Raw genomic sequence first — 12169 nt, 5'->3', positions numbered from 1 at the left:
GAGGTGACAGAGATGTGTAGATTATGACTTCTAAATAACTTCTGGTTTTGCAGCACATGGCAGCAGTTCTTCTTGACAGTCTCTAGTTAGCGTTGTAAAGTAGCGTTATCTGGCAGAATATTGGAGTACCAAGATTGGTTCTCCTCGTTCTGCTGTTTATCTAACCTCAGAAACTAGATTGACGTGTGAACGAAACCACGTGTAGCTTAAAAACTTTAAATTCATTCATCAATTCCGATGGATATAGTATCGCAGGTGCTTGAAAAAGCCACTAATCAAGACCGGCTGAAAAGTACAGAAGTTCAAAAACACCTGGACGTCGAAATCGATGAAGGATCTCTCCTCGTCGTTGATTACAATTCATTGGATCAACAACAAGTCAAGTATGATTATAGTCTTTCAAGATATTTTACTAAAAATTGAACCATTCAGATTAAATCTCCATTCTTCAGAAACAACCATGAGGATTACATCCGTCAGTTGACAAGGGACAATGTTCAGCTATTAATTAACAAGGTATGGGTACTTCCAACAAAACGAATCGAGGAAGCCATCGTAGCTACACTTCCAACACCAAAATTTGTACTACCAAGAGCTCAGAGGATCCCTAAGCCAAAACCCCTAACAAAATGGCAGCAGTTTGCAAAGGAGAAAGGAATTAAGAGCAACAAAAACCGAAAGCCTAAGCTCAACTGGGATGAACAACTGCAGGTAAGTTCTTAATTCAGTTAGCTTAATATTACTCATATTTTGAGTCGTCAAATTATTTCACTACCCTGTTTGATTTCTCATCTCTTGTCAGAAATGGATTCCCAACTATGGCTACAAACGGACTGAGGCTGAAAAGGAAAAGAATTGGCTGGTGGAGGTGAGCGACCACGCAGATCCGACAATTGATCACTTAGCAGCCAAGCGGTCTGAAAAAGTTGAGAAGCAGGGGAAAAACGAATTGCAGAGATTGCGTAATTTAGCAAGAGCAAAGAATATCAAAGTTCCCAGATGTGGAATACCGAACTCAGATTATTATTACGATACACGTCAAATAGCTACTGCAGTAACCGTTGCAAGATCATCAACTGCTTCTGTAGGAAAATTTCAAAGCAGGTACAGAAATTTACATCAGACCCAGAGCACGGTAAAACAATATCGAATATCCTATCGTTTTATTATAATTTCATACTCCTTGAATCAGACTCCCAAAGGAAAAAGATGCTCGAAATGTCAAGGACATGGTACCAGGATCCAAGAAAAATAAGCAACCGAGTTTCAAGCCTGGAGAAGAAACAAAAAGAAACCTTGCATTTGTTGAAAAAATTCTGTCGAAAAGACCAGCTAGCGTTTTGGCATCGCCAAATGTAACCACAGAGTAAGTTCGTGATTATAATTGGATCCAAATAATTCCTGCAAAAATTGTTCCTAAGCCACGATTGAAAGTAATAATTATTCACTTCTACAGAGTTCAGAGCCGAGAGAGTGAAGGTGAATCAAGGCAAAGGAAAAAGACCAAACTAGGTAAAAAGGGATTTAAAAAGCCGAAGAGCGGAAAAGGAAAAAGAGATCCTCACACGAAGGTAGGTGGCAGAAAACGTCGTGGAAGAAACTAAAATCTATGAATTCATAACTTGTAACTTCGCAATGAATAACATTTATTATCTGTCAATGAATATTCGCTCCCAGTTTTTTCTTAGCCCAATAACGCAAAAGTTGAAAAATCGATTTCCCGACTTGAACCATTGACCTCGAATAGGTACGTATGCCGAGTGGACATTGAAGTGGAAAGGCTATATTCTCAGGAGTCTCGATAACGAGCTTAAAATAAGCTCTTGTAAAGTATAAAAGATTTTCCCTACTCTGCAAGTTGCGCTTCAAAATCATCGAACGTACGAACTAAGAACGAACTCCCACCGAAGCGAGATATCAGACGGTTGAAAGCTTGAATAAACGCTGCATGGGCAGTTTAATCTGTTCTTTTGCTTTTTTTCAAGTTGGTCTCGTAAAATTTCCATACGTTAACAAAATCGGAATATCTGAGATAGATGCCTCTTACGATTAATTCTAGCGTAATAAAAGTAGCGGAATATCAGTTCCCAACAGCATCGTAATTTCGTTTTGCTAATCGAACAGTAATCAAAGGATTCGTTAAATGTACTCATACGGTTCGTGATACTTATTAATCAAGAAAAAGAAGCTGCGTAGATAAAATTTTAGGTGCGCGAGATATGAGTCGCGTCAAGAGTGCCTCTATAACAACAGCAGGAGCAGGCGCATTTTCCGTGAGGATCATGCGTATGATGGAGGGTGTGAAGGAGTACAAGCATCGTCGAAGGGTGTTTTAAAGCCGGTATCATAGGATATTGTTTTTTTTTTTGTTGATAAAAGTTCGGAATTAAAATCATTAAAAGTAAAACGCATCGGCAGTTTCAGTTGATAATTATGCCGCGGTATCCAAAACCATCCCCCGATATTGGGAGGCGATGCATCATTTCAACAACATCATATAAATAAAACCTTTGCGTGCCGATAGAAAGGTATTGCTACAAAAAGAAAAAAATTACATGACTCGTAAAAATAAGCTTCGATTCGCGAAAATATGTGGCAGGGTTAACGATAATTTTGATATTCCGTTGATATTTTATAAATCTGCACGACGCGTCCTTACATTAATCGCGTACAATGTCAAACGCGGTGTTATATAAATACGAAATGTGGGTGTAGCCGAATGAATTCTTAACGAAATAATAAAAATAAAAGGAAGAGAGAAAAAAGGAAATAATATAAATAAATAAATCCAATAGACTGGAAAATGCGCGTCGTTCTTAACATCGCACACAGAGACAACCGATAGAAGAAAAGAACATGTGTATAAACATGTGATCGGTAAGTGTGAGTTAATCTAACATGTAATAGAACGAAAAAAAAAAAAAAATTAAATTCCTCTATCTTCGATACCGAAAAAGAAGATACTTTCATCATCAAAAATGAGTGCAGATTCGATTTCAGAGTGTATAATATCGTTGGTATTGAGCTTGGCTTATACATCAGCTTCTGATCATCAATGATTTCGGCGCAATACCTCCTCTAATTATTCGGTCATTAAATTTATTTATCTTTAACTCACAAAAAGTAGCTGGTTTATTAGGTGTAGAGATAGATCGCGAGTATAACGTTGCCAAATATCGACTAGCGTATAGCGACTTGCCTCTAGTTCGTATTCGTCATTACGAACGAAATTTTCCATCAGGTTCGAAAGGATAGCCTCGTAAAAATTCAATTCAGCAATAAATTTTGGAAATGAAATTTATTCAGTTCAAAAATAGAGAACAGTTACAGTGATGGCGTTAGAATTAAATTGCACACTATAATCAGCTGTGCCTCAGACGAATTGATACCTACATATCTCTGGGTATAGAAAAAGAGTATACCAAATTCAATTATAAAAGTAGTCGTAGGTGCTGGTTGTTGAAAGGTGGGGTTGAAGTACCTGCGGTCTTGCAGGGTAGGCTGCAAATACACACATATGTATAGTGCAATGAGACATCCGGTAGCACATCTTTATGATAATATACAGGTATATGTGTGCATATTTCCCCCTCTTTGCCGTTTTCTAATAGCGGTTGAAAGCTTTAGCCAGTGGCAACCTACTGGTTCCACAGCTATAGCTGATAAAGTGATGCGAGGTGGGAACAGAAGGGAGTTGGGGAGTAGTCGGCGTCAACTCAGAAGAATCCTACCCTTACAGTGTGTCCGCGAATGCCATCGCAGTACGGTGTAGCTGCGAAAAAGATCAAAATTCAATATGGATAATGAATAATAAATAATAAATAACGGATAATAAATGATAAATAATGAATTAATGAATCGAAACATATAAAATTAGATTACTAACGCACATTAATTTAATTGTATGTAATAATAACTACCTGTACCTAATTGTAAATTAAATATGGCGGAATACATTTTATCGTACGGTATAAATGAGTGACGCGTGCAGATATGAGTAATATTATCCTCGGTTGATCGATTTATTAATCTTATATTATGAAGACGTAAGACATTTATTCACAATATTATATTGTCTATTACTGTGGTGTAACGTCTACGATTATAGCTGCAGTGCGTCGAAAAACGAAAGAGCATAGAGACGGAAAAGAAGATCAAGTGCATGTTTTCATAATTAGGATGATATAAAACGAAAAACCATGAATAATAATTATGATAATAGGTGTGACAATATGAAGCACGTCATAACCGCAGGAGGTCGAAAATGGGGGTGGTAGTAGATGCAATATTGTTGTTTTTCTTATTACTGTTATAATTTCGATTATTAATTTCCTAATTTTATTCTTTTCAATTGCATTGTGCAGCGCGTCGAAAATGATAACGAATCGGAAGTGTGATATATTATTGTGACAATTATAGCAACGATTACATTGGACGTAGAGTATACGAATAAACAGCGATTATACCTATAGTTTTGAATATTAATTACTGTTGCATATTTTTAATTAGCTGCGGGTCCAACAAATTGCAAATTCAGAAAGCTTAGAGGAAAAATCGGAATCAAAATATCTCCACCTGTTGTTTTGATGAAAATTTTCGTACCAGGGCAAAAAAGAACGTTCTTTTAACTAGTCGCGAAATAAAAATGGAGAACGTCGATTGAAATTAGTGGTGTATGAATCAAAACGAATACATTGAAATTGAAATTCTGGCAACTCAAAAATTCACATAAGCATAACGCGGTCGTAGGTATACATGTGGTAGGTTCGATAAATTGCGATCGATCTTCTCTGCTGTTACTGCTCTTGTAGAAGGATCCCGAATATGTATAGTTAATAAATGCGACGATGTTTTGCAGGGCCACCAGTCAGCCTTAATTGAATATAAATAACCATTGCGATGGCAGATCCTATATACGATAAGAATCATTTCATATATTTCATGTATATTTTCACTCGAAGGTATGGGGGTGTAGGCCTTTAGAACGTACCTTATTTTTACCAAAATTAGTTAGAGCCATGGAATTCAGATTGAAAATAAAAAGTAAAGGCGGTCCGTAATTTGGTGAACGCGCGAGTAGCCAACGGCATGGCGGTTTTCCGCAAAGTGAAGACCCTGTAGGAAAAAGATTTGCGGATGAGTCGGAATGATGAAATAATTAAAATACAATGAAACGTACAAGAAAGAACCGTACCATTAGGATAGCCACGTACAATACCTCCTCGACCACCTCTGGATCCACGTCGCTTTCCCTCTTGCACGCACGTTCGCCCGCTCAATACAAACGACCCTCGACCGTGCAACCGCCAATCACCGACCTAGTCACCCACAAATCACAGTCCTCGTGCCTATGGCTTGCATAGCATGTGAACGATCACCATCGTCAATATCACCTGAAAATAGAGAAGGAAGTTCGTAAGGAGGAGACGAAAAAGAATAAAGATTTTCTAGGAAGATACACCTACATACAGCAAAAATTCTACCATAGATGTAAATTAGATATCGCAATCACCCTTTGTGTCATATATTTATACGTATACACAATACCACCCGCAATTTATTTATACGGTACCGCAATGGCTGCACGACCAAATGAATTTTTGAATACTTATTTCAACTATATCTATAGACATGTTTCCAGATCGTAGATAATTGATGTACTATGTGCGTTGTTGTGACAGCTGCAGGATATATTTTATGAATATGATCGGTATTTACCCGCAATCAGAATCAGGTCATCCGGGAGTAATTTTATGACGCGCCTGTGTGCGTGTGCGAAGGGTACGAATTATCAGCTGCAGCATACTCGTACTTGTAATCGTTCAATCCAATTAAGCTTCGTAACTCGGATTTAACTGAGGGGAGGTGGAAAGAAAAAAAAAAATTAAGTTATTACAGAGTATCCAATACATCCATATGCGGTCACGTATAATAAATTATAATTGAAAATTCACACACGGATGAGTGAATTTTTGATTTTGCATCATTACTTTTGAATAATAGTTATCTTAGTTTCGTGGCGACACCGGGTACGTATAAACAGATTATTAACTACCTCTTTTCATCATACTTCCATGTTCTCTGATTATAAAATACGTAGATACGAGGGAGAATCTCATCGAATGATTCGGCAAATCACTTAAATATCTCTCGGCCTGATACTACTGAATTTCCAAATGAAATCACACTTATTTCCACCTACGTATAGAACGTGTATGATTTTAGTTTTGCTCCAAATGTTTTTGTTTTTTTCTCATAATCTAATTTACAGAATGCTTTGCACCGTCGATCCCGTGGAAGCTGTATCTGAAAGAACTTCAACAGGAATTGAGATGGATCGTTGCAAGGGAGTTGGTGTAAGAATTTTACCTTGGTCCAACGACGATAACGAACCCCTTCAGTTCGCAATAGTTAGCTTCAGCTGCAGCTAATCGTAACTTGAATTTCCTCCGGACCGCGGTGTAAAAATTAAATGCCGATGGTGCCGAGTTCACTATCTCCGGTGTCCAGCCGCGGTGATCATTCCTGCGGAAGGATTTAAGACCGATCCCTTCAGATTCTCCCAGATCCCAAGCATTCTAACGAGGCAATGTACGCCGCAGCTGGTGGTGCGAGCATCGCAAGTAGAAGAAAGCAGAAAAAGCTTTTACTGCACAAAAGAGGCGGCGGATGTGGTGGGACCGGAGGTCGTGCAGGTGCCGGAACTCTTGCCGGAGCAGGGGTTTCGGTGACGACGATCGAACCACAGGGTAATACGAATCCTTATTCGAGGCAGCAGAATTTCTACCAGCATCATCAGCAGCAGGGAAGGACAAGGAGCGCGCCATTCCCTAGACCCAGTCGAGTTTCCAGACCCCCACCTCTGGTAATCGGAGGGTTGCAACAGCAGCAGCAGCTACAACATCAAAACTGTCCACCTCATCATTGTCATCGTAATCATCACAATCGGCATAACCCGCAGCAGCCGCAGCAGCAACTGATACCAGTCTCTCCGATCACCTTTCCTATCTCGCCACCACCCCTCTCCATATCCCTAGAATCTTCAAATTCTTTGACTAATTATTCCGTATCAAAGGCCAACCACTTTCCATTCCCTCCACCCCCAGATCTAAGAATTTCATCTACTACAGATTTACAGGTGGGTCATTCAATTTCTACTATGCTCGTATCGTATATCTCAATTTATATTTATTAATATTTATCGGTAGTTCGTTATTTTGCTATGCCTAATCAATCGTTGCTATTGTTATTAATGTCGTCATCGTCATCCTCAACGTCGTCGTCATCGTCATCATTATTATTAGAGTATGGCACCGTGCACCTTTTAATTATACCTCTTTAATTATTTAATTGCTATCATTAACTCGTTTGAGATGAAAGAAAAAAAAAAAAAATGCTATAACTGGCTGTCTGGTGGCTTTTCATTGACCATCAATTGTTATGCCTGTGCATTGCATATTACAAACGATAAAAATATTGTGAATTAAATGTTTACACCAGGGAGGTATCTTTGATGTATATCATAGATAATTAGGGATTTAATTTATTCGTGTATAATGTTTATGGATGTTCGCAAGATCCGTGTTAACTGTCTTTAAATATGTACAATTGTTTTTCTTTTACTTTCAAGTCATGCTCGTTATTCGTTTACCGATTATTGTATTTTCAAATCATTATCTGTGTGTAGAAAGTCAACATATGACGATAAATGTTAATTGTTATCTTGTTTATTCGTTATATTTTTCGTTTATGAGAACGTTTTTGATGTATCATAGGTATAATGTGTTTGAATATAATTATCATGTCGTGTGATTAATCGTGGATTAAAAATCCGCAAAAAAATCCCGTAATCAAAATCTATCGTCACAGATTTCATCAATCTATCGTATGAAATTGATCGATTTATCATGTACATAGAATGATATTTTATCCTGAAACTATGATCTACAGTCGTCGACTATTTGACCGTGAATCGTGGTTGAACTTTTGATAAAAATCGAAAAACAGACTGTTGGGGGTGAAAAAGTTGTGAAAAAAAAAAACTGTAAAGTAATGATTCAAGGAGGTCGTAAAATAATTTTTCTAGTATATCCTCCTCCGACTAAAAGGAAAATGGAAATGCGTCGATCGTGGAATATCGAATGATTATTTTGGTCGGCGTATGCACAAAGAGACAGTTACATATTGAAATCATTACCATTCGACAGACGGTGATAAATATAGAGAATATATAATAAAAAGAAGTCCATTCAATAAATATAAGTGCGAATGAATGAGCGGAATGCAGGCTGCTCTATTAATTAGAAGGGAGAAGCAACGGCTAAGGGGGGGCAAGGGTGGTGGTGTAAACTTTAGAGAACTACCTTCGAACTTGGCAACCCGTCTAATTCCACCACTTCCCCGCTACCCCCCAAGGTCCTACATTTACGGGGTGAGTACCTCATGTGATAGCTCTGTTATGAATCACGTATACAGGTGCTACCCGTAATTAATTATCCAACCATACCATGTACGTACCACTTATTCATTCTATCGCATTATCATACTATACACAAACTCGTCGCAGGGATCTGCTTATTGAAGAATTCTTAAACGTCTTCTAATTTTTACCTGTTTCTCAACCTCGCCCGACTGTTCGGAGTAATGATTGGTTGTAATATGTGAAGCTTATTTGAATTCGTTCGATATAGACTTGTCTTATCGTACGTAGCATTTAGTTGTTAAATTTTTCATAGATTTCAAGGGTGAGTAAGAACTTTGAGAGCATTGATAAACGCAATCATCTACAGTTCTTTTTTGGTCTCCCTATTTCCATCAATCGCCAAAAATAAGCAATATTTGCTACCTTCAAAACTCCGATGTTCGCATTTCAGTGTAGCGGCCAGAGTCAGGCACAGGGTAAAGCAGCTTGGCAAGGATGTAGCAGGCCCTCACCTCTCCCCTTGACACCGGTTTCGCCACTTGGTTCTCGAACAGGTGAAGGTCTAAACTACAAGACAAAACAGTGCGAAGCTCATCGACGATGGATGAAAAGAAACAGGGTGAATGACACTTTTATATGGATATGTTCTCATGGAACAGAAGACAGAATGATCGTGTAATTTCTCACGTACATTAATCCTCCAGATACGAGATGCGAGTTACTGTTACGGGAGCAGTGGCGAGGAGGAAGAAGATGGTCATGACTTCGGCAGGGGTGGTAGAAGAAGAGGCGAAGTAAGCGCAGCGGTGAATACAGTTTTATACGCAGGTCTGGGTACAACTGCGTTGGGCCTAGTGATATCTTTCGTAGGTACAGGGGAGAAGGGATTTCAGAGTTCCGAGTTGAGACTCGTAGGCCCTTCTTTACTTTGCGCAGGTCTATTGTGTTGTCTCCTCAGGGTTCTTCTCTGTCTGTGCCTCTGTCACTGCGGTAAATGTAGATGGCATTCTCCTGGTTCAGATAAAATGGCAAAATCCAAAGACCAGAATCATATTCCGCCTTCTGCTCCACCTCTTCTCACAGCTTCCCTCCTTCCGCCGCAAACTCATTCCCAATCGAATTTGCAGCACCCACTAGCTGAAGTCAGCGCAGCAAATAAGGGACAAGAGCTACTTCTATCTGCAGCGCAGCTTTCCGAATGATTGTAAACTATTTTCGGGCCCAAAATAGAACCCTAAATTCTAGCTCTCCTTAAGATGTCTCTGATGAAAGTTTTTCTACGATATTCAATATTAGTGTTTTAGATGATCCGTAGAAAAGAATAAACGTCAGTCGTATGAGTCGTAACTTTGAGTGATGAAACAACAAACGCAGAGAGAGCAAAAATGTAGAATTACGACAGACAATATTTGGATCACAATTAATTTGCTTCTTGAATGATGATTCGCCGTACCACTCTTGTTGTGGCATTGACCGTTGCAAACGAAATTATTATTAGCCTATGTTATAATTATCATCGTTGTCCGCGTCGTCATTATTGTCATCATCATCATCATCATCATCGTTATGTTCATCTTCATTGCCATCAAGCTACTGTTATGATGAGATATGACGACTGACACTAAGATCGGTATGTTAGGATCAGGCAGGTTATTGAGTCTGGAAATCTAAATAGCTTCAATTTGTTATCATTTATAAAAGTTTAAGAGTGTTTTACACCATGGACTTGTTTTTACGATTATCATTATCATTATCATTATAATGAATATATACATTGATTATCACTAACTTTAAGATATTTGGGAGGTTTAAAATGACCCAACATATTATACGTATACATCAGCTTCAAGGACGCAATATAATTATTAGCGTGCCCCGCCCCTTGGAACTTTTAATAAAAAAATCCACAGTATGGAAACAAATAAAAAAAGAAAACGAAAATGACGTACTGTGTTGCGTACTTGTTGATAGATATAAAAAAGAAAAGTGGACCGGTGTGCTTGAAGAGAGAAAGATAATGAAAAAATGAAAGATTGAAAAATTGAATAAAATCAAATAGAATATTATAATGCCTAGATATGATAGCGTAGGAATTCGATCTATTTAGAAAATCAAGAATCAAAAGCATCTTTCTTTCTTAATTCCCACGCTTGATACAAGTTCATGGTAATAAAGCGTTATTAATTGCATAAGGAGTAGAGTATGTAGATCGATCGATTGATTGATCCACTATGGAACTAATTACTTAATTGACTGGTTGAAGTGTGACATATCTTTTAACGACAGAATAACTGATATAAAATAAATTAATCTTTCAAAAAAAGGGAAAAGCAATCAGACAGGCCTTTGGACTTGTGTTTCAACGCCGCTCATCTCATTGACTTGGTGTTAACAAAGCTCCAAAAGATTGTTCGAAATTCAATTATTCACAGTTCAGGAAAGTTGGAACTGCATCTGATCCGGAGGTGTGTAACTGTATATCACAGGAGCGTCAGAAGTAGCAGCGTTCTCAGTTGTAGTAGCAATTGTGAAAAGCTGGTCTTCGTACATCGCACCTTGTTGATCCCCAGATTTTCCATTGCCTGCAACAACCCCGGCAGCTCCTCCTGGGTTGTCACCCTTGGTGGCTTCTCTATATTTCTGCAGATATACCTTAAGAGGCTCCACATAATTGTCGAAGCCTAATGTGGTCATGGCAAAGAGTATATCTTCCCCGTTTATAGTTTTTCGTTTTTCCATATGGCATCTGTCACTGGCCTCCGATGTAATGAATGATATAAACTCGGATACACATTCCTGGACGCATTCCCTAGCATCTTTAGCTATTTTACCTGCTTCTGGTATCGCACGTTTCATTATCTTGGCAACATTTGCAATAGGTAAAAAACGATCTTGCTCACGCAGTGGACAACCTCCACCTCGCCCTTGAAGGGGATCACCGCCACCATGGTTCGAATCATCGGTATTTTCAGGATCATCTGTTACAAGTGAATTCGATATACATTTGAAAATTTACATTACTAAATAAATACAATATATAAATGAAATGATATGAGGAAAAGTCTCTGAAGAGTACTAATTTAGGTTCAGAATTCAACAAACCTTCTAAATCATCTGACTGCACACCAATGTAAGAAGCACCCACGCCGCTGCCGCTTAGGTATCCTGAGGTTCCCAAGGGACCCCCGTCATCCCCACTTTCTCCACTGTTTTCCATGCTTGACGATATCTTTAAGCTATCAACATCGTATACAGACTCACTGTGCGGAAAATTGAAAAATGTAGCTACTAGTTTGGACTATGGTGGTAGCAAAGGCAAAAATATAGTCGGTACACCTCTCTATGGAGGAATAATATAGAGGAATCAAAGGGGAGATGCGTCGTAGATTCAACAGATCGTGACTATCCTGAGATAATTTCGGAATTGAAACAAGACTTACGGCGGTATTTCTTCGTTTGTTGATGATCAGTAAAAGATATAAGTATCCAGGATGTAACCTCGCGTTGCCAATATGAACGACTATAAATGAAATACACAAGTACGTACGTCTAGAAAACACTCGTACGTAACAAATATGCTGCAAGTAAGCAGAATAATACAATGTGATGCAATTGATCACGACTGTTCGATAATTGCCGAGCAATTTTCAAAATGGGATACGCACTGACGTTTGTGCGTGGTTGATTTGTACCCATGTATACCACTGATACATACGCTACCCTATATGGACTGCCGTGTACATACGT

The 12169-nt window shown here is 38.5% G+C and overlaps 3 protein-coding genes and 1 long non-coding RNA gene across 8 annotated transcripts; 2 read left to right on the top strand and 2 right to left on the bottom strand.

Moving 5' to 3' along the window:
- Positions 1–10: 10 nt before the first annotated feature.
- LOC105685582 (ribosome biogenesis regulatory protein homolog) lies at positions 11–1664 on the top strand. Its single transcript, XM_012399822.3, has 5 exons — positions 11–383; positions 453–711; positions 803–1104; positions 1193–1366; positions 1457–1664. The coding sequence occupies exons 1-5, from the start codon at positions 238–240 to the stop codon at positions 1602–1604; spliced, it is 1029 nt and encodes a 342-aa protein (XP_012255245.1). The 5' UTR covers positions 11–237; the 3' UTR covers positions 1605–1664.
- A 513-nt stretch (positions 1665–2177) lies between these two features.
- LOC105685622 lies at positions 2178–10480 on the top strand. Of its 3 annotated transcripts, none has more exons than XM_020852022.3 (4): positions 2178–2877; positions 6272–7138; positions 8874–9041; positions 9127–10480. In XM_020852022.3, exons 2-4 carry the CDS (start codon positions 6590–6592, stop codon positions 9622–9624), a joined length of 1215 nt encoding a protein of 404 aa, XP_020707681.2. In that variant the 5' UTR covers positions 2178–2877; positions 6272–6589; the 3' UTR covers positions 9625–10480. The 3 variants fall into 3 exon arrangements, with proteins under 3 accessions (XP_020707681.2, XP_020707679.2, XP_012255312.2); XM_020852020.3 differs by lacking the exon at positions 2178–2877 and adding an exon at positions 4139–4273; XM_012399889.4 differs by lacking the exon at positions 2178–2877 and having other exon boundaries at positions 5111–7138.
- On the bottom strand, positions 3280–6521 carry LOC125500158. Of its 2 annotated transcripts, XR_007277369.1 has the most exons (4): positions 6370–6519; positions 5719–5855; positions 5195–5393; positions 3280–5115 (listed from the first exon to the last, which is right to left on the bottom strand). It is a non-coding gene; the product is annotated as an uncharacterized LOC125500158 (long non-coding RNA). The 2 variants fall into 2 exon arrangements; XR_007277368.1 differs by lacking the exon at positions 5719–5855 and having other exon boundaries at positions 6370–6521.
- Positions 10095–12146, bottom strand: LOC105685621 (nuclear transcription factor Y subunit B-3). 2 transcript variants are annotated; one of them, XM_012399887.3, is made up of 3 exons: positions 11863–12146; positions 11525–11682; positions 10095–11400 (listed from the first exon to the last, which is right to left on the bottom strand). In XM_012399887.3, exons 2-3 carry the CDS (start codon positions 11637–11639, stop codon positions 10856–10858), a joined length of 660 nt encoding a protein of 219 aa, XP_012255310.1. In that variant the 5' UTR covers positions 11640–11682; positions 11863–12146; the 3' UTR covers positions 10095–10855. The 2 variants fall into 2 exon arrangements, with proteins under 2 accessions (XP_012255310.1, XP_012255309.1); XM_012399886.3 differs by having other exon boundaries at positions 11525–11658; positions 11863–12145.
- Between the last annotated feature and the right edge of the window lie 23 nt (positions 12147–12169).

Source organism: Athalia rosae, chromosome 3 (assembly GCF_917208135.1).
Source record: "Athalia rosae chromosome 3, iyAthRosa1.1, whole genome shotgun sequence".
Classification (NCBI taxonomy): domain Eukaryota; kingdom Metazoa; phylum Arthropoda; class Insecta; order Hymenoptera; family Athaliidae; genus Athalia; species Athalia rosae.
The sequence above is the reverse complement of the archived record's forward strand: the minus strand, read 5'-3'. Positions and strand labels throughout refer to the sequence as shown.